The 22401-nt window shown below is 35.8% G+C and overlaps 2 protein-coding genes across 11 annotated transcripts in view; both read left to right on the top strand.

The window, feature by feature from the left end:
* The window catches only part of dnc (phosphodiesterase dunce), a 474861-nt gene extending 467748 nt beyond the window's left edge, over positions 1-7113 (top strand). For 6 of the 8 annotated variants that reach the window (XM_065356110.1, XM_065356111.1, XM_065356107.1 and 3 more), the window contains one exon: positions 865-7113. In XM_065356110.1, the coding sequence (XP_065212182.1) occupies positions 865-1064 (200 nt within the window). In that variant the 3' untranslated portion in view covers positions 1065-7113. The remainder of the gene's footprint in view (positions 1-864) is intronic. The other 2 variants (XM_065356105.1, XM_065356108.1) reach the window with 1 other exon arrangement.
* Positions 7114-12862: 5749 nt separating this feature from the next.
* Positions 12863-22401, top strand: part of LOC135839840 (uncharacterized) — a 49111-nt gene continuing 39572 nt past the window's right edge. The window contains exon 1 of one of the 3 annotated variants that reach the window (XM_065356061.1): positions 12863-12944. The gene's annotated coding sequence lies outside the window, so the exon portion shown is untranslated. Of the gene's footprint in view, positions 12945-20125; positions 20785-22401 lie in introns of those variants that run through there. The other 2 variants (XM_065356060.1, XM_065356062.1) reach the window with 2 other exon arrangements.

The following is a 22401-nucleotide window of genomic DNA, read 5'->3' as shown; positions in this document are numbered from 1 at the left end:
TGTCCAAATATCCCTTTTGTACGAGTATGTACTTGGAACATTTTACAGTTTTTGATTTTTTACTCGAGCATCTCCCCCATCACTCTTCCTCCTCTTCACGTATTATACTTGTAGAACCGTCATAAGAATGCACTAGGTTTGTAATATTATGAGCCCATCTTCGAGTTGAATTACTCAAGTGCTGACACTCTTCTTTGAACACTTTACACTTCAATTAGTACCTCTACCTATGGTACTAAAGCTTCAAATACGCGTAAATGTTAGAGGTAGGTACTCTTGTTCGACAGAACATGCTATACGTATGGAATTGCAGGACTGTGCTTTGGGATAAAATTACGAGGTACCTATTGCCAGAGTAGGTAGAGGTACCAAAGTTGACTTGCTGCAGTTTTCACGGGCTTTACCCAGCCGTGGAAATGATAGTCGACGAGAAGTACGTTGCGTTGAATCGTACTGCGAAAATTTGCGAATCGATTGATTACTTCTTCAGCTAGTATTGTTTGGCAACCCGCATGCTACTCGTATAACGATAACCTTACCTATATTATCCGCTTTTACGCCGCGTACCTAGACATACGCCAGCTACAGTGCGACTTGACCAAGTCGAATAAGTTGCCTAACTGATTAGCTGATTATGGAAGGGTGGGCCACGATGATGGCAAAAAAAAGAAAAAACAAAACAAAACCGAAATGATGATGGTTTCCATTTGTTGGAGCTGGTAGGATTTAGGCTATGGCTATAGATACGTAAAAGATCTGGACGGTAGGGTAGCGCAATTACGACTAAATTTTCCAAGTCGAGATAGACTCGCCTCATCGCCATCTCACTCGAACCATTCTCTTCTACGCGATTTAATATTGTAGTATTTCCTTTGCAAGGTATGATTCCGCCGAGTCCTCCACCTCAGGACGAACCAGTGAGCGGCGGCGGCGACGATAAATCCGAATCAGCCAGCTCGGGCGTGAGTAACATTCGTTTCCACGTGACTGTCGAAGAAGGCGACGACGACGACGATATGAACGATGGTTCGAGTTTCGGCGGAGCGACTTTTTCCGAAATGTGACTAGATCGGCGAAGCCAACGCGAAGATGGGCTGCCGAGTGCAGCATCTGCAGGCTCAGGCTCAGGCTCGTCCGCGTCACCCATACTGGCCCGTATCGTGGCCACGTTGGACGTGACCGCTCTCAGCAAACGCCTTCTTCACTTCGTCTCGCATTAGGAAGCCGGTCGCTGTTGTATCTCTTTTTTAAAGTTACCATTTTTTTGTGCTAATTTGCATTTGTTTTTTCTATTATTGTATTCTCTTATTTTCTCTGTCGTGTTTTTTGTTTGTTTTCCTCCGTTTTTCTCTCTCTCTATTTCCCTCCTCCTCATCCTCCTCCTCCTTCTCCTTTACAAATACCTATTATTTTTTTTTCAATTTTCCGTTTTTAATTTGTTTCGATTTTGTTTGTCGTTTATACTTACCTACTTCTCGCGACGCGACCATAGTGAAAAGTGGAAAAGCGTTCGCCGCGGCGTTGATTATAATATTGCGCATTTGTATCGTGTACTTATGTTAATTAGTGCCTAGTACATATGTATGTTTAAAAATATCGAAGCAGACTCGCGGACTGTCCATCGCCGCGTGTTATTCAATACGTACTTATATATAGACGTACCCCTTCTTACGATGCTACGATGCCCGAGGGTGAGAGAATTCATTTTTTGTTGCTAGTCAATGAGATATTACACACAGTCGTGGTGCTGATTGCGTGATGTGGGTATAAAATACTGCAAACTGCAAGAGGAGGGAGGGGGGCTGATACAGTCATCACTCGAATGTTAGTTTTTGGAATTTCGGAAAATTCGTTGCAAAAGGTTCCATAGTTGATGATTAGCTCCCTCCAGAGATAGAATCTTCGTAAGAGTGATTTCTGTGAAAAATAATTTCTGCAAAATTTTAAGCATCCGAATTGAAATTAATTTCAGCTGCAAAGCCCCCCAAAAGTAGATATTCGAAAAATATTTTTGAAAAAATTCAAGTCTCGGTTTTGGTCTATTTTCATCAGATCTTTTGACTCCTCCATCACGTGATGATGAAGAAATTCAAAAATTCGCCCAGCTGAAATTTCAACTCGACATTTCGAAACATCGTCAACCGAATTATTGTCCATTTTTTAACCAGATGTGAAATCGCTGGTCTATATACCTACATATAGAGGCACCTAATATCTTTGAAACAACTCTTGGGAATGTTTTCAAAAAAGTATTTACTAGAACCCATGACACGTGGGACGAACCGCGCTGTGTTGCATTTAGAGCCTATATACCTTTACCTACCTACCTATCTATATATTCGTAAGCATACCAAATTCGAGTGGCGCTTTGCCTCTGCATCATCACCACGTACCTACCTACCTACGAGTAATTATTAATCAATATCTACCTTGTTCGTAGATATTTTATCAACATCTAGGTACCTATACCTATCGCAAATAATTATGATGATTGGGTGGTGTAAAATTTGAAAAATTATTGTCAATTTCGTAATTCGCGTCTCCTATGTAGGTATGATAATAACTACATTACGTATGTATTACGAGTACGATGTACCTAGACCTACCCATTTACCTATTTATGACGAGTATTTGAAGAAATTTCTATATAAAATTAAAAATACGCATAGCTGAGTCTTTTACGTGGTATTATTTTTAATAATATATAGGCTATACTATAATACATTACAACTTAATGAATCTCCTTTCAACGCTATTAACATTATTCTAGTCCAAGTTAGAAAAAATTTTTATAATTTTTTTCTTCTTCTTTGTTGTTTAGCGCGTGTTTTGTCGTGTTTGATGACTCTTTTGTTTATTGTTTTATGTCGCATTACCTCCTTATATAAGTAATTATTACCTACGTACATTTATTATTTTAGAATTTCTAATCTAATACGTTTCGATTTTCCTTATACATTGTGTGAATAATACGCCCCCTCCCCCCTCCCCCCTCCCCTCTCCCCTCTCCCCTCTCTCCTCTTTCTTCGCAATACTACATATCTATCTATCTCTTATATACGTTTGTTTGTTTTTTGTTTTTGTTTTTTTTGTTTCTTTTTTTTGGTTTGTTTTGTTTATTATTTTTTACATCACTGTGGAACTAATTTTTTTTATCATTATTAATTATTACTTATTATTATTATTACCTACCACCTATTCTTATTATTATCTAGTATTATTCTACTACATATTATTCTTCTATTTCGTGTGCAAATTTTGTATTTTTTCCCGTTAGTAAGACGTATAATACCTAATGAAGTATTATCTGCGTACCTACGTACGTTTTTGAAAACACTAATTTTTGGAAGCGTTGCCGCGCGCCTAGCTACGATATCCTCGAAGATACCTATACCTAAATAGAAAAGAAGCTTACCTAATGTGATAAAAATATACTTTTATACGAGATAAGTGATAAGGTTTTTCAATTTTCTCCCCTTTTTGTTGCGGTGTAATGAAAATCAAAATTATTGTTACGTTAATTGTACAAAATACGTACGTCTATTCGAGAGTACCGTGTGTTCGAAAGGTTCCTGTCGTAACAGTTGAGAGATTTATAGCGTGCGAATTCGTCGAGTTCAATTTTTCAAGTTGACGTTAGTTACAGACTCGAGTAAATTTTTAGGAAATTAAAAAATTGTACCACGCCGCCATTTTGTAGGAAAAATGATTTGCTATTTAAAAATGAAAAAAAGTGCACTTTTTCTTCTTTCTTTTTTAAGCTCGCGTGTCTACTTCAATTTTGAAACTAAAAAAAAATGTAAGAAAAACCAACCTATTTTGTAGGAAGTTTAATCAATCTTTGTTTTGAAATTCAAATCGTTACATCTCCTTCGGTCTTGAGGATGCATAAATGTGTACCTACTCGAAATGTGTAAAAGACTTTTTTGTGGGAAATTTAATTTTATACAAAAAAAGATTTTCACTCATTTTCAATAACTTTAAAAATAAAAGTGGGCATGTCGATTTGAAGAAAAACTTTTTTTTTTAAATTTCATCTTTGTCAAGTTCAAATTGTGCACTTTTCAAATGCTGGGTATTTTTTTTTTTTTTTTTTTTTTTTTTTAAGGCTCACATAATTAAAGTTAGTTGAAAAGTACCTAATGGTGACCTTTTTTCGTTGGAAAATAATTTTCCTACGAGATTAATCTAATCAAAATTAATCGTTGTTGAATAATTCATTCTAAATTATTCGGACGAAACAGCCTATAAATTATGCTAATGAGAAAATTCTCACAAAGTTACGACTGGAAATCGCTCGATCATCGTATTAGGAATTGTGTAACTGGCGATGTGCTCGGTTGAAGCAAGATTTTTTACATATCATGATCTAGATACCTTTATAGTTCGTAGATATACATACATACCTACATCATCTATAAAGATACCGTACCTACATTTTTGCGGCTTTTTAGAAACGTCAATTCTTCTTAAACGTTGATGCTAACAAAAATAAATTTTTCATTCTAACTTGAACTGGTTTAACCTAAACTTTACTGCATTTACTCACTCTCGTGTGTACCTATCACATAAAATATCAATTTAATGTGCCGAGTTACCAAACAATTCGTAGGTAGTTATCGTGTTAAGAGATGTTTTTCAACCAGAAAAAAAATTTTTAAAAATGTGGGAAAATAGAACCACGATTACCAATTTTTAAAAAATGTCGATGATTCGAACACGTTGCACAAAATACGACCAATTTTTTGTTTATTTGTTTTGTTTTTTTATTACTTGGTCGCGTACGCGTACGCGTACCTATCTGAAAAATGTTTCGCGTCGATTTTTACGTACAAAAAAATAATGTGTTGTTTTTTATGGATGTTTTGAAAAGTATAATTAGGTATTAGAATGTAAGTTCCTATTCTTTAAACATAGTCTGCCCGCGAATAATAAGTCTGGCTTATATTCACACAAAACTACGCAAGTTATTACCGCATTTATTATGATTACTTGGGGGGAAAATTAATTACGAGTAATAGTGTACCATTTTTTATTTCGAGTAACCGCATTATTTGCTTTCGAACGTTTGATTTTATAATTGAAATTCTCGATTTACATTGTTAAGTACTTACAATTAGTACTTGTTATTATGAAACCATCGACGAGCATTTCTGTCATAATTTGAAAATTGATTATGTTGTGTAAATAATTATACGTACGCGTTTTGACGAATAGTGGAATAAACATGGCGACGTTCATTACCAACGATACTAATATTTTTAGGTACCTAACTTTACTATTGTTATCGTTATTTCTAGCCTCGTACATAATAGATTTTGCCAATGCGGTATTGCCGGTATTAAACGTTATTAGTAAAATTTGCAATATTTTTATATCTACGCGATGAGTCTGGAATTATATGTACGTACGATCAGTCGAGTATAAAACGAGCTGGAATATCCTTATATTATACAAATACGAGTATTATAGGTACATAGGTATTTTATTTTGTATGACATTGAATTCGCTGTTTCTTCCATAATGTATGTAGAACGTTTTGTGATTAGAGAAAAACCTTCTTGTATAATTTTTTATGTATTATACCTACCTATGCAGTAAATTGTATCTATAAATACGTCATACGTGTAAGAATACGGTGTAGAGTCGACTTTGCTGTCATATTGCGTAGCCGACCACTTCTCCTCTCTCTATGTGAAACCTTTCATCAAACAGAGCATCAAAACAGGTACGAGAATTTTAGTATTTTCTGGTACCATTTTGCGATATTCGAACAATAAGCATTAAATTTACACGATTAATAATAATATATACCTAGTGTGTTGAATCAACGGGCAGCTTCGAATTTCGATGTAATTGCCACAATTTATGTAAAATTTGTAAAATTATTTTCTCATCAAATGGCTATATAGACTAGATATTGTGTTCCGCGTTGCGCGCCATTTTTTTTTTTTTTTTTTTTTAAACATGAATAAGTGCGTTTTTTTTATTCTAAACATTGATTAGAAATTCGACAAAAGTAGCTCGTAGATATTGGAAGGTTGTCGAATGAAAGGTTTCATGGTAATCAAAAAAGTCCCAGCCTTGCATTATGTGTTAATTTAAATCCGAAAATGATATCATTTTAACTAGATCAAATCTTTGCATCGAAAAAAATTGATAAATTTTTTCATATAGATATTTTAAAATTTGGGATTTCTTTTCAAAAATCAAGTTCAAAAAAAAAAGAGTCAGAAACACTGATGCTTGATAAAATGAGTTCAGTATTTTTTTCATAATGTTAATAAATTATCATAAAAAATTGAAAGTCAGACTGTGTTAATTAATTAGCGACCAAAGATATTATCATTATTATAGAAATGTACAAACGAAATGTAGCATACGTTTGTCTCTTATTTCAAAATCTTCCAAATAAGCTAAAACATAATTAGTGATTAAAAATCATCCGTTATCATTCATGATTCATTGTCCAGTGCCCAACCAATCAAAATTAGGCGAGAACTTGTAGAGTTAAAATTTTTTTTTCCTGAAATACAAATTAAGTATACCTATTCTTATTTAACGCTTCGTAAGTACCTACCTAATATTAATATTTTTTTCCTTCTTATTTACTGTAGTATAGGTAATCGTGATACCTACGTACATTTTACTGTTACGTGATTAAAAAATTTCAAGCGTTGTCGGTTCGGTTGAACTGGTTGTATCAAAGAAGTAGAGTATTGCCCATATATACGAGTATCACGTTTGTACTGTCCGAGAAAGTATTACGCGTATGTAGCCTGCGCAAAGTGCCATAGAATTTTTTTTGTTAAAATGTATAAATAAAATGATTCAGTATTTAATTTCTGTACATAATAATTACGTATGTATTGTTAAGAAAACGATGATGTGCTTTTATCGTTTTGTGTTTTTTTTTCTTGTATGCATGTATTTGAGTTGAATTACTTACTATTCGTATGTTTTTACAATATGAGAAAAATTGTAACGTAGTAACTCTTATTTTTAATTAACGATTTTCCGTATTTTCTTTTTTCTGTCGTGTTTTTTTCTGTTTATCTTTCTTTTTTTCTGTACAAATGTTATGAACAATAAATTCTTTGTTACAAAAATTTATACGCTGGTTTAGAAGTTGTTTTTTTTTTTCAAGAAGTACCTACTTGGAAAATAATTTTCATAGGTAAACAGAATACAACGTAATTAAACGTAAGAAATATCTACCGTCCTCAATTCCTTCGTTTTCTCCAAGAAAACATATCGTTTAAAAAAATTTTTAATCAATCCCGGGCAGTATAGGAATGCATTTTTTTACAGAAGAGAGGATCATCAAACTCTATGAAAATTTTCAAAAATAAATAGGTAGTGAATTGACATCTCCACTCAGTGGACGGTTCACGGTTGGTACCTACCGAAATTCATGCTGATCCTTGAAGAGAAATCGTGAGAAAATCTTGGAAAAATTTGTTGATGTTAATAGAATTGCATACCCAGTTTGCCGTAAATACATACAACGCCTATAGTCCGGCATATGACAATAGGAGTAATTGCACCCCCGTCCCGCCGATCCTCCGGGACAACTTTTTTCTCAAATGGGACATCCTAAGGAACATTTTAAAGCAAACTTGCCCAAAAAAAGTTGGCCTTACATACAAAATGGCGGCCATTTTGATTGACAGGTCAGACGAAATCGTAGATTTTGCGTTTCAACATAGGATTTGTATGCAATTTTTCGAACTTTACAAAGGTAGATCGAAAGATCATGCAAAAATTTATCACCTGTCAAAATTTCAAGTGCTAAAGTGCGTTTTTCAATTTTTGGTGAATTTTTGAAAATCGAATTTAGGCCAAAAATGAGGGGAAAAATCAAAATTTCACCAAATTGACCAAGAAAGCTGAAATTTTGGGATATATGTACCCTATTTTCGACATTCCAAATCGATTGGAAAATGTTTCAAACCGTTTTGAGCAGTTCTGGAGCCTCCAGCAGATTTTTGAAACACAAAATTCCATGAAATTGGAGTTGTAAAGCTAAAATTTATTCTAAAAACTAATGTCAATACGCTACGAAGTACCGCAGGTAAATTTCCAGTCGTTTTGGAGCCTCCAGCGACTTATTGAAAATTCCTGAAGCCTCCAGCAGATTTTTGAAACTTGAAATTTCCCCAAAATTTCATGAAACTGAGGCGGAGAGTCGAAATTCATTCTGCAAACTAATTTCAATACGCTACGAAATTGACTACTGGTGGATTTCAAGTCGTTTTGGAGCTTCCAGCAACTTTTTGAAAGGTCGTATGGCGTTTTTTGGAAAATTGAAATTTCCAAAAAAGTAGCTGGAAGCTTCAAAACCATTTGAAACCAGCATGTAGTCTGCGATGTAAATTTCAACTTGCTAACTCCATTTGATAAATTAATGTTGGGGAAATTTCAAGTTTAAAAAATCAACTGGAGGCTCCAGTAATTTTCAAAAAAGTCGCTGGAGGCCCTAAAATGACTTGAATCCACCTGAAGTCGTCTTCAGAGGGTGTTGAAATTGGAGTGTAGAGTAAATTATTTCAGCTTTACATCTCCATTTGATGAAATTTTGTCAAAATTCAAAATTTCAAAAATCTGCTGGAGGCTCCAGTAATTTTCAAAAAAGTCGCTGGAGGCCCTAAAATGACCTGAACCCACCTGAAGTCGTCCTCAGAGGGTATTAAAATTCCATTTGACGAAATTTTGTGAAAATTTAAAGTTTCAAAAATCTGCTGGAGGTTTCAGGAATTTTCAAAAAGTCGCTGGAGGCTCCAAAACGACTGGGAATTCACCTACAGTACTTCGTAGCGTATTGAAATTAGTTTTTAGAATAAATTTTAGCTTTACAACTCCAATTTGATGGAATTTTGAGGGAATTTCGAGTTTCAAAAATCTGCTGGAGGCTCCAGAACTGCTCAAAACGGTTTGAAACATTTTCCAATCGATTTGGCATGTCAAAAATAGGGTATATCCCAAATTTCAGCTTTCTTGGTCAATTTGGTAAAATTTTGATTTTTTCTCTCATTTTTGGCCTAAAGATTTTTAAAAATTCACCAAAAATCGAAAAACGCACTTTAGCCCTTGAAATTTTGACAGGTGATAAATTTTTGCATGATCTTTCGATCTACCTTTGTAACGTTCGAAAAATTTCATGCAAGTCCTATGTTGAAACGCAAAATCTACGATTTCAGCTGACCTGTCAATCAAAATGGCCGCCATTTTGTAAGTAAGGCCAATTTTTTTTGGGCAAGTTTGCTTTAAAATGTTCCTTAGGATGTCCCCTTTAAGAAAAAAGTTGTCCCGGAGGATTGGTGGGAGGGGGTGCAATTACTCCTATTGTCATTATGCCGGACTATAGGCGTTGTATGTATTTACGGCAAACTGGGTATGCAATTCTTTCGACATATTTTGCATTTCTTCGCAATTTCTCGTCGAAGCGCAAAATCCACGAAGGCTCGTACCTACCTCAAGATCGGTTGAACTCGAACAAAATCTCTACGTGGGATTTTAGAGAAAATATACCAGAAATTCTGCCATAAGACTTTGAAAAGCTCCAAGCTGAACATTCAAGGTGAAGGCACGAGTTTACACGAGTGTAACAACCTTTTTAAAGATTTGAAAAATAATATCAATGTTTATTTTTCCGTTTTTTTTTTTTTTAGCAAATTAGTTTTCTTATTGAAAATCTAATATTCCGGAATAAGTAGAGGACGCGCAAAAACTACCAACTTTTATCTAAATTGAAAGTAATTTTGAAAGTAAAATTACAAAACGATTATCATCAATTATTGCAAGTGGCTGAATTCAAAATAGCGCTATGATGAAAATCGAAGTCGTCGAGTCCGAATCTGGTGTCCACTCGAGTCGTAGGTTTCTGTTTCTGTGAAAAATTACGATTATTTCACAATACGTAGGTAATAGGTGATCTGGGAGAAAAAACAAAACATTGAAGAAAAAAACGTTAAATAACGCATTTAAAAAAGTAGGTACGCAATAAAGAATTCAATTGAATTAAGCTCACGTCCAGAATGCATTAATATCAATCGTTCGTCTCTTCTGTTTTTCCAAAAATTGGTTTTTCTCATCAGAAATTTCAAAAATCCTTACTTTGCTACCCAAAAATTGTCAAAAAGTCATGAAATAGTTCAACTTACCTATTGAAATTGAATTGGTTTTAATTTTATTCGTAATATATTCTGTTTTTTTCTGCACCTATTAAAATGTTTGGCTCGCATTTTGTCACTTTTTTGGCTACCCTGAAAAAAAAGTTGAAAAAATTGACAAATTTAAGCCGAAATTGAAGTCTGAAAATATTTTGAAAATTGTTCATTCTTGTCCGAATGTTTTTAAATAACCTAGGTACTTTTCAAGAAGAAACCTCTCTTGTCCCCAAACGATAATATGGTCTCCTTGTATGCAGAATTGAAAATTTGTAAAATGAAATATTTTGGAAGAAGGAGAGGGGGGTAAAGTAAAGTGTCTGAATGCGAGAAGACCAACTTTGTTTGGAGTCGGTACCAAGGAAGATTTCTTATGTTACATAGAATAGAGGGTTATACCTATTATAATAACCATCAAAAAGTCGAAAATAAATTTTGAACGCCGGTTGCAAAAAGCTGTGTGTAGGCTGAGACCAGGGTCAGGCACGGATCACGATTTTGTGAATCGGATCACGGATCACGGATCACACATGAAAAAATGATTCGGATCACGGATCACGAATCACAAACTTTAAAGTGATCCGAATCACGGATCAATGATCCGTGATCCGTGATCCGAAAAATCGGATCATTTTCGGATCAATTTTCGGATCATTTTCAATTTTTATTTTTTATTACCATTAGGGTCACTGAATATGAAAATTGAAAAAAAAAATACTTTTCTTCCACATTGATACAAAAACAAATGATTTTTCACATTCCACGTTTTGATCTCACTACTTTTGGCAAAATCAAACTTCTCATTGTTGATCTTTCAATTATTAATTTGATTTAAATAACATTAAAATCTTTTTTATTTGAAATTTTTTTAGATTTTTCTCCTTTTTTAATTACATGAAAAATTTTAAACCAAATAAAAGGGTGAAAAGTGAGGAAAAAATGAAAAAAGTAAAAAAAAGATGGTATCGTTGGTGATTCGTTGAATGATCCGAAAATGAGTGATCCGGATCACGGATCACTACAACTGGCTGTGATCCGGATCACGGATCAAGATCAAATTTTTGAAAATGATTCGGATCATGATCCGGATCATAAAAAAAGTGATCCGGATCACGATCCGGATCACGATCCGGATCAAAATGATCCGGATCATGCCGAACCCTGGCTGAGACCTCAAATTTTTCCCACAGTCTTTCGAGGTCCTCGCCACTTTTCATCACCCGCCTTCTTCGAATTTCCAAAAAATGCCTACCTACTCGTAAAATTGTATTGCAGAGAACCGTCATCAACGTCATCATTCGAACAGATGTGACGCCTGAAAAGTAGGCAAACTATTCAGCAGTTTCAAAATTCGCAACTTTAATCCGAGACGCCAACTTATCCGAAGCATCAGAATACATTTACATATATGTATTTTTTATTCATACGGGACAACTACGTAACTTCGCAAATACATATTAAGTGGATATACATGTTTGAAAATTTGAAAATATTTTTGTGCCTTGAAAGTAGGTAGGTAGGCAACGGACATTTTTAAAAACGTCTTTACCTAATCCGGATTTTTCCCTGAGGAAAAAAAGTTTGCTCTTTCTAACAGCATCTATAGTACTCGTATGACGGCGTTTATTCCTGAAAGATGCGAATTGATGAACACAAATCGTCATTATTCTATCTTCGCAAAGAGACAAATACGCGAGTTCAATGTGCCAATAAATACGAGAAGTAATTCGATCATCTAGTGATCGAGTAAATATCTAAATACGGTGCTGAAAAGGTAAAATTGTTTTGTTGAACTGAACTAAGTACTTAGTAACCGCGGTCAAGACGATGCATAAAAATCTAAAAGATGCTATATGGCTTCGCTGAACCTTAAGGTAGTATGGTACACGTATAAATGCATTCTGGGAATTCTAAATAGCATACCTAGCATAGTAGTGCATAGATGATGCTACTCGTAGATAATAAGTATATGAATTATACAATGTGTGATATATTGACCGAGTGCCTGCGTCTTTTGACCTCTATACAACTAACTAGTAAGCTAAATTCACTTGGAACGGATAACGGATTTGGGTACCATAGTGATCGACTATCTATGTAGTACCTGACTTCTTACCTTCTATAGATAGGTAGGCAGGTATAGGTATATGTATTCATTCGGCTGTCTCAAATGACCGTTTGAAAACCTACATAATATACCTAGGTATTTTTTCAAGATTCCGCATGATTTACGTACTATTTATTCATTTTTTTTTAATGATATGCAATTTTATACGTGGATACCTGCAGGACGTAATTCATTCTGTATATGACTAATTTGCGATGATTGCTCGGGAAAAATTAATACTCGAGACTTTCGTGAAGCTGCGGTCAATGAAATCAGATGATGTTGTTCGCATCGCGATATATTTGCAGTTTTTTACGATTTTTTGAGGGGTATCGTTAATTTTCTCTTGTTTTCTTCAAAAACCTAAGCTTGACTCAAAATTCGTATAATGTCAATCGATACCTAGCTAATAGCTAAGCTAATACAGAATACTCAAAAACGCGTTTCGCTATAGACGTTTATGGTTTAGTCGTAGGTATTTCTGTGTGCCTTATCGTATTCTTAATTACGTACCGTACGTACTCGTATTATGACTCATGCTCGATTCCTCGCATGTTTTTCAATTGCCAACTCTACGAGAAAAATGGAATAATACATCTCTACCAGAAGTTCGATAAACGTGCAAAAATAATGTCCAACTCTCATAACAGCTACGTCGTTGTAAAATGGTAAGATTTTACTTTTATTTATTAGCTATAGGTAGGTACTCTTATTTTGTTATCATCGTGCAGTGGCGACGCCAGGCAATTTGAACAGGTGTGCCAATTTTCAAAATTATAAAACCAAGTTGTAAAATTCCCCCCCCCCCTTCCTTCCAAAATTCTCATTCTGGCCCAACAATGTTTTAAAAATTGAAATAAGAAAATTGATGTTGATTATAGACACTGGACCTGCGGAGTAAGACAACCGACTGCAGGCCGAGGGGAATGGAAATGGTGAAGAAAGTTTGTGTAGGGATAATTTATCCCGCTGAGTGCTCTTGGCTGCGCTGTACTTCAATCCGCAGGCAACGGGGGAAAGGGACAGTAGTGAGTTTTGTGTAGAGTCAATTTCTCCCACTGAGTGCTCTTGGCTGCGCTGTATTTTGCATGTAGTTTGTTCAAGAAATCGACAGCAGCGCAGCCAAGAGCACTCAGCGGGAGAAATTGGCTCTACACAGGTTTTTTTGGCAAGATGGCTGCCAGTTGGTTGTCTTACTCCGCAGGTCCAGTGTCTATAATGTTGATGCATCAAGAAATGAACTTGAAATTATTCAAAAATAACTGTTGGTTTAAGAAAAATGAGTTTTTGGTAAAGAATTTTATAAATAATTTGTAAAAGTCAAGTAAAAGTACTTTTTTTTTCTTTTTGGAAAATGAACAGGTGTGCCCGTGCACACTGGGCACACAGGCTGGCGTCGCCAGTGTCATCGTGTCGGTATCATTTTTCTCATTTAGCTATGGTAGATCCTTGTACTTTGTGTAGCTACCATTGTGTGATGTTGGCCGACAAGCGATATTTTTTACCTATTTAAATAAGTTAAGTACTTAGGTATAATTACTCCTCAATCACGATGTTGTACTGTAGCATTGAAAGTAAGATAAAGTTAGCGCGTTAATCGGTAACGATCGTACTCTGACGAATTTTTCCGCGCAATAAAATCCGCCGCGTTAACTTTTCGGAAAACATGATTAGTCGGATCTTTATATAGGTAGATAGTTTCTTTCAGTCCATCAACAAGGCAACAGCAGCCAGCAGGTACCTAGCTAATGTTTTGATGTACTTGAAAATTGATCCGCCTTTTTTGCAACGCGACGCGACGGTTTCAGTTCATTACGTAGACCATAAAAATTACTTTTAGATTTATTGTTTCACGGTCTTCAAATGTCGAGATTAGATGACAATTAGAAATTAGCTGTTTTACTCGTACCATGAATCGTGAAAATTTATACCTGCCGAAATTAAAGTACCTTACGATCGAGCTACGCTATTGCTATCCGTTGTCGAATTTATGCTGTTAGATTCGAGGAACAACGTCGTCGTCGTCGTGATAGCTCTAATCGGAATTACTCATTTAATCTCGTAATGTTGATGGTTTTTCAATCCAGTTTAGGGCCATTCTGGAGCTTCCAGCGATTTTTTAATTTTCTCCACAAACTAGAAATTTCAAATCACTCTGTAAGGCCCATAAATGAATTTCATGTCTTAAATTTGATTAGAGTTCATCAGGGAACCTTCCAGACTATTTCAGGTGGTGACGAAAAAGGCAAAATTCCAACAGTGTCTGTTCAAAAATAAATTATTGACCCTTCCAGAGCGATTAAAAATTTCTGGAAACATGTGGAAATTTGCTGGAGGCTTAAAAAAATCAGATTGAATTTACCATCCGATCGATTTAGGCTCGTATTTTCAAAATCTGTTCGTGTCGTCGGTTCAAATCCAAAATTTTCTGGGGTAATTATTTTTAAAGAAATGAAAAACTCGAAATCCAGTGCAAGCCCGAGAGCAGTTTTTTTTTAAATTACCACTCGCCCAAGAAAATGTTTGATTTGAACCGGCGTGGAAAAAATGTCTAAATCGATTGAAAGGGTCGCAAAGATGATAAATGCGAGTTTATTAGGTGCTGAATTTCATTTTCACCTTATTTAGTTACATCGTTTTTTCGAAAATTGTAGAAACCAAAAATCCACTGGAATCTACTCGAGAGGTCGAAAATATAGTGTACCTAGACCTACCCTATAAACCAAATTTCAGTTGTCCAAGTCGATTTACTAAAATTTTGATTTTTTTCAATTTTGGCTAAAATTTGAATTTTTTAAAATTCGCCAAAAATTGAAAAATGAATTTCATCGGGTGAAATTTTTACTGGTGATATATTTAGGAGTCCTTTTTCGACTTGAGTGTATCCAGTACAAAAATTTTATAGTCCGGCATATGACAATAGGAGTAATTGCACCCCTCCCCCCACCAATCCTCCGGGACAACTTTTTTCTTAGAGGGGATATCCTAAGAAGGAATATTTTAAAGCAAACTTGCCCAAAAAAAAGTTGGCCTTACTTACAAAATGGCGGCCATTTTGATTGACAGGTAAGCCGAAATCGTGGATTTTGCGTTTCAACGTAGGACTTGCACGAAATTTTTCAAACCTTACAAAAGTATATCGAAAGATCATGCAAAAATTTATCACCTGTCAAAATGCCAAGTGCTAAAGTGCTTTTTTTGATTTTTGGTGAATTTTTGAAAATCCAATTTAGAACAAAAATGAGGGGAAAAATCAAAATTTCACCAAATTGACCGAGAAAGCTGAAATTTGGGATATACCCTGTTTTCGACATGCCAAATCGATTGGAAAATGTTTCAAACCGTTTTGAGTAGTTCTGGAGCCTCCAAGCAGATTTTTAAAACTCGAAATTCCCACAAAATTCCATCAAATTGGAGTTGTACACCCAAAATTTATTCTAAAATCTAATTTAAATACGCTACGAAGTACTGCAGGTGTATTTCAAGTCGTTTTGGAGCCTCCTGCGACTTTTTGGAAATTCCTGAAGCCTCTAGTAGATTTTTGAAACTTTAAATTTTCACAAAATTTCATCAAATGGAGATGGAAAGCTGAAATTTACTCTACACTCCAATTTTAACACCCTCTGAAGACGACTTCAGGTGGGTTCAAGTCATTTTAGAGCCTCCAGCGACTTTTTTGAAAATTGCTGGAGCCTCCAGTAGCTTTTTGAAACTTGAAATTTTCCCAAAATTTCATCAAACTGAGATGGAGAGTTGAAATTCATTCTGCAAACTAATTTCAATACGCTACGAAGTTGACTGCTGGTAAATTTCAAGTCGTTTTGGAGCCTCCAGCGACTTTTTGAAAGGTTATATGGCGTTATTTTGCAAAATTGAAATTTCTTGAAAGTAGCTGGAAGCTTCAAAATCATTTGAAACCACCTAGTCCAGTCATTAAAGACCAATTATGTCCCATCTACGGGAAAAATTATTATCAAACAGATCTTTCGCAAATATTGTTCACAGAGGTCCCCTCAACAACATACTAAAAGTCCTGGCCCGTACGGGGTCCGGAACCCCCTAAAAGGGGGGTGGAACCTCCCCCAAAATCAGTTTTTCGCCATTTTCTCCCCCGTATTGCATTTTAGCGAAAAATGTGTAATAGATAAAAGAATCTACGTCAAATTTCCGATCTAATGATGTATCAACTTTCCTTGTATGTTCAAGGGGGGCGGAACTGCAACCATTTAAATGAGGGGGGTTTTCTGAAAAATAGATAAAGGCTATAGGCGCCTAAGAGGGGTGAAATGGTCCCCGAAAACGTTCGAGTTGATATTAGTATGGAAGGTAGGTACCCTTGAGAAACTTCCGCGTAGAAAGTTTCAGATCCACATCCCCTCCTCTTTTTGGAGAACCCCCCTTTTCTGAAACTTCAATAACATTTTTCTCAGCCCCATTTCAACCGATTTTGAAAATTTTTCAGTGTGTTATGTATATCCTTAGTAGGTATCCCCACAAAAATTTTCAACCCCCTCCCCTCATATTTACCCCTCAAAATAGTGTTTCTCAACTTATTTTATGCTTTTTAACAATAAAAAAATTGAGAGGGCCAAATACCCTGGAGAGGGCTAGATGAGTCTAGCAAAAAATCTGACGTCATATTCGTGCTCAGCGGTATCGAATCATAAGAAAACGACACCCTATTCATTAATAATTAGTTATTTTCCCCAATATTCCCATTTCACCCCCAACCCTCTCTAAGACTCATTTTTACATCATTTTGAGGGGTAAATATGAGGGGAGGGGGTTGAAAATTTTTGTGGGGATACCTACTAAGGATATACATAACATACTGAAAAATTTTCAAAATCGGTTGAAATGGGGCTGAGAAAAATGTTATTGAAGTTTCAGAAAAGGGGGGTTCCCCAAAAAGAGGAGGGGGTGTGGATCTGAAACTTTCTAGGCGGAAGTTTCTCAATGGTACCTACCTTCCATACTAATATCAACTCGAACGTTTTCGGGGACCATTTCACCCCTCTTAGGCGCCTATAGCCTTTATCTATTTTTCAGAAAACCCCCCTCATTTAAATGGTTGCAGTTCCGTCCCCCTTGAACATACAAGGAAAGTTGATACATCATTAGATCGGAAATTTGACGTAGATTCTTTTATCTATTACACATTTTTCGCTAAAATGCAATGCGGGGGAGAAAATGGCGAAAAACTGATTTTGGGGGAGGTTCCACCCCCCTTTGAGGGGGTTCCGGACCCCGTACGGGCCAGGACTTTTAGTATGTTGTTGAGGGGACCTCTGTGAACAATATTTGCGAAAGATCTGTTTGATAATAATTTTTCCTGTAAAAATGTCTTTAATGACTGGACTAACCATGTAGTCTGCGAAGTAAATTTCAGCTTGCCAACTCCATTTGATAAATTAATGTTGCGGGAATCCCAAGTTTCAAAAATCTACTGGAGTGTGGAGGCTCCAGTGGCTCTAAAATGACTTGAACCCACCTGAAGTCGTCTTCAGAGGGTGTTAAAATTGGAGTGTAGAGTAAATTTCAGCTTTCCATCTCCATTTGATGAAATTTTGTGAAAATTCAAAGTTTCAAAAATCTGCTGGAGGCTTCCGGAATTTTCAAGAAGTCACTGGAGGCTCCAAAACGACTTGAAATTCACCTGCAGTACTTCGTAGCGTATTAAAATTAGTTTTTAGAATAAATTTTGGCTGTACAACTACAATTTGATGGAATTTTGTGGGAATTTCGAGTTTTAAAAATCTGCTTGGAGGCTCCAGAACTGCTCAAAATGGTTTGAAACATTTTCCAATCGATTTGGCATGTCGAAAACAGGGTATATCCCAAATTTCAGCTTTCTCGGTCAATTTGGTGAAATTTTGATTTTTTCCCTCATTTTTGGTCTAAATTGGATTTTCAAAAATTCACCAAAAATCGAAAAAAGCACTTTAGCACTTGGCATTTTGATAGGTGATAAATTTTTGCATGATCTTTCGATATACCTTTGTAAGGTTTGAAAAATTTCGTGCAAGTCCTATGTTGAAATGCAAAATCTGCGATTTCGCGGCTGACCTGTCAATCAAAATGGCCGCCATTTTCTAACTAAGGCTAACTTTTTTTTGGGCATGTTTTCTTTAAAATATTCCTTAGGATGTCCCTTTTAAGAAAAAAGTTGTCCGGAGGATTGGGGGGGGGGTGCAATTTCTCCTATTGTCATATGCCGGACTATTATTACCGGTTGGGATTACTTTCCTAGTTGGATCTACAGCTATGTAGGTAATTATTGTTCAAACTTGGTTCAGACCTAATGATACTCATCTGGAGAGACTTGATTGAATTTTACTTAATCTGATCCAACTCGATAATTTTCTTTTGGGTCTCTTAATACGATGCTTGGCCCATCTTGTTCTCATTCCGGACTCCGGAGAATGGAAACACTGCTAGTATCTATAAGAATGAATCCTTGAATCCCATCCAGTATCAATGAGTACCTACCTATACCCGAGTGAATTCATTTTTATATGTATTTATAAATTCGTAACAAAAAATTAGCTCATCAAAATGGCTTTTTTCACGAGTATGAGATAAGTACTAAATTAACAAACCGGTGCAAGTTTCATTGAAATGAGTTGATAAGTTTAGTATTTAATGCGCCCTTGCACAATCGAGTTTTTCCTTTAAAAGAATCGTGTTCGAACGTGAGAAAAATAAAGACAAAGAGATGGTATGGATTAAGATTTCACGAGTTACGAGTATTTTTCATTGAAACGCAAATTATTACGAAGATGTTATCAAGGCTCTGCGCATGTACTCAAATGTCCGATACGGTGGCAATGAAATGGGCTCAATTCGCAACTAGATTCGCTCAAATGGGTAGGTAACATTGAGACTAGCTATACCTACACACTACACAGTACACAATGCGTTTGAACATTTTCATAAACGACATAAATCAAAAAGACAACTTTATGGTAATTTCTTTAATGAGAGGTAGGTAATTTTCGATGATTTCGTCTAAACATTTTAAAACGTGTATAAATGAGCATTTAATTCGACGATAGGTTTTACACGAGATATTTGGTAATTTTCTTCGCATACACCGGTGATTTTTTTTTTTCACCACTGACCACGATAACGAAAATTATGCCCGGTCACGTGTCGATTGTATACTATCAATCTACGCGACACCGAAGAGGAAACAGAAGAAAAGAAAATACGGGTACCTGCGGAACAAAAGAAAGAAAGGATAAATAAAAAATAAAAAAAATGCACCCGAACAATTTACCTATTAGGTACTTATTCTAAACAAATAACACGAATGCGACTACGCGATGAAAACTAAATGCTCGTAGTAACGTGATAAGTAAACGATTACGAATTCGAAGAGTCAGCAACTCAGCACTCGAGTAGGTAGAGGTACTCGTCAGAATAAGACCATAGCCATAGTCCATAGTGCAGAGAAACCTCGACCACGATGACGATGACGATGACGCTAATGAATGTTCCGTCTCGAAACGAAAAGTAGGTGACCGATTGTAATACCTTAGCTGTTGTTTAGACTCGATGTGATGTGATGATACCCTTTCCATTCTGTTCTTTGTCTTGTACGGCTTACTCTTACGTACGTACATACAATAAATTTTATGGTATTGGTATGGAATACTGGTAGATATACTGTGTGTAGTAGATACCTCGTCCTCGTCTCGCTTCCAGCCAGCAGCCACCGTATGCCCCTACTTTTTTCGGTCGACGCGACGAGCGACGGTGATGACGGTTGTTTGTGTCTGGACGAGCGAAGAAGTGCAGGCGAACCAGGCATGATGCGGCGGTGACTAGAACGCTGGTAATGAAGTCAAGTCGACCGATAGGATGTGTGCATGGGAATGGAATGGATTGGATTGGGTTAATGAGAATGTGTAACTTTGATCGTCGACTCGGCACTCGGCACTCGGCTAGGTACACCGCCGCGTGAATTGTCGTTATCATAACTGTAAGAATCCGCCAAGTACATACTCGTACTACTCGTACAACGAAAGCGAGGTAAGCGTAAGTACTCGTACGACGGCAACTCCGACTCCGACTACGGGTATTAGAAAGTCACAAGTCAATGCTATTTTGACGAGTACGGTAGCTTTTCGATGTGCGGTCTGTGTTCCAGTGCCAGTGCCAGTGCCAGTGCCAGTGCGGATTCTCTGCTGTTATCACTTATCAGCAAAACAGTGCGGCTTCTTTGAAAAGTTTGGCGACTAATCGGCGACATTTCACTCGTACCTACTCATTTGCGTGTCGATAATTTTGCGCGAATTTTATTATCATTTTTTTCAATTTTTTTTCTCACATAAGTCGATTTTTTTAAAATCATAAATTCATTTTTTTTCAAAAGTGATTCGATAATTTGACCGATTTTTTTTGTGCTCAAATACGTATCTGAATCTGACCGAGTGCATTGTCGCGTTGAATTTTCGTAGTGCGCTGTATTCAAATTCACCCACTATCCGATGAATCTGAAATTAGGTAATGAGAGAGTTTCTTTCATACTATTTACCTATACTTTGTAATATGAGCATTAGATATACGTTTGTACATGACTTGTTTGGAGTTGAATATACCCACAAAGAGGAATTTGTGAATCAACTTTTCATATAAGGTTACCCACACTCGACTGAAAACATTCGAGTGGAGGTTTTCATCGAAAGCTATGTCTTTGAATATTTCGAACATGGTATTCCGGTGTAATGAAATATTCACTCGAAGTGAGAAATAATGTAATCGAGCTTAAAATCTTTCGAAGCCTTTGAGAGATATTACCAAGCTCACTGTGAGAGTAGGTGCGTTTTTTGATGGAAAGTAAAAGAGATTCTGGATTACTGAAATTTCAATTTTTTTTCATTGTGAAAATATCTATTATTGATTGTCTCTTCCAAAGCTGATCACCTGCGAAAAACACCCTACTCTTTGAAATACTTTAAGTGTGTTTGAACCGAAAAAAAAAATTTCAGTAAAGCTCTTTCAGATGCAGATAGACATGAATGGACCTCGTACTATTGTGCAATTTTGGTTATTGGTTTCGCTTAAGAAAAAAGGGTCGAGAGGTGATCTAACAGTAGGTATGTATCATTGATAAAATCTCAACCGTTAGAAAAATTGAGGTTTCTCGAGCTGTTTTCCTTTCTTCTACCCTTATGGGTATGTGCAATTAATTTTAGGTACTTATACGATTTGAAGTACTGTAAAAAACCAACGAACATATGAGCATGAAATTTTGAATGTCGACTGACCAAATTGGTTTTTCGATTTTTGGTGAATTTTTGAAGCCCAAAAATAATGGTGATTTTCTGATATTTTTGTCTTTACCTATTTTTAGCCAAATTTTTGTAAAAAATGATGGCTATTGCGGTAGGCCCAACTTTTTGGATAAAAAGGTCGGGGGTCAAAAATTTTGATATGTAGTTCTCGACGTTTTGAGCTCAAACTAGACGATTCCCCGTGTGTCAGTTTTTAAAATAGAAAGCTCATTACGAGTACTTGATGCGAAAAATATAGCGAAGATCAAATTTTGATTTTTAGGGCCCTAAAATTAGGAAAAATGCCGTAAAATCAATTGTAAAAAATTTTGAAAATATGTTTTCTTCCAAATTGCATTTTGAATCGAATCCCAAAATTTGAACCGATTTGGTCCCATACAGGGGGAGATATGGCCCAAAAACCAATTGTTGGGCCCCCTCCTTTAAATTTATGAAAACTGAACCGATTTCACTCATTTTTTTAAAAAAAATCTTCCTTACAATGTGTAGATATGTTATAAAACATTTTGAATTCAAAATTTTTTACTTTAGGCATGAAAAACTAAAAATCAAAAAAGCATTATTTTGAACAATCATAAGTTTGAACTTTAATTTCTCAGCCGAATATTTCCAATTTGCCAAGCATTTTATTTATCATCAAAATAATATATAGTAAACAAAAAATCCAACTTATACTTCTCAGCCATGTATTTCTCTTTTTAGAGTTTTTGCGCGAAGCGCGAAAAAACTCTATTGTAATCACTTTTTCATGGTAGTCATCGTAGTCATCGTAGTCATCGTCGTCATAAATCTTTTTGTAGATTTTTAAAATGCTAAGCAATATCGA

The sequence above is a fragment of the Planococcus citri genome, chromosome 3 (assembly GCF_950023065.1).
Source record: "Planococcus citri chromosome 3, ihPlaCitr1.1, whole genome shotgun sequence".
Taxonomy (NCBI): domain Eukaryota; kingdom Metazoa; phylum Arthropoda; class Insecta; order Hemiptera; family Pseudococcidae; genus Planococcus; species Planococcus citri.
This window is presented reverse-complemented; position numbering and strand designations above follow the sequence as displayed.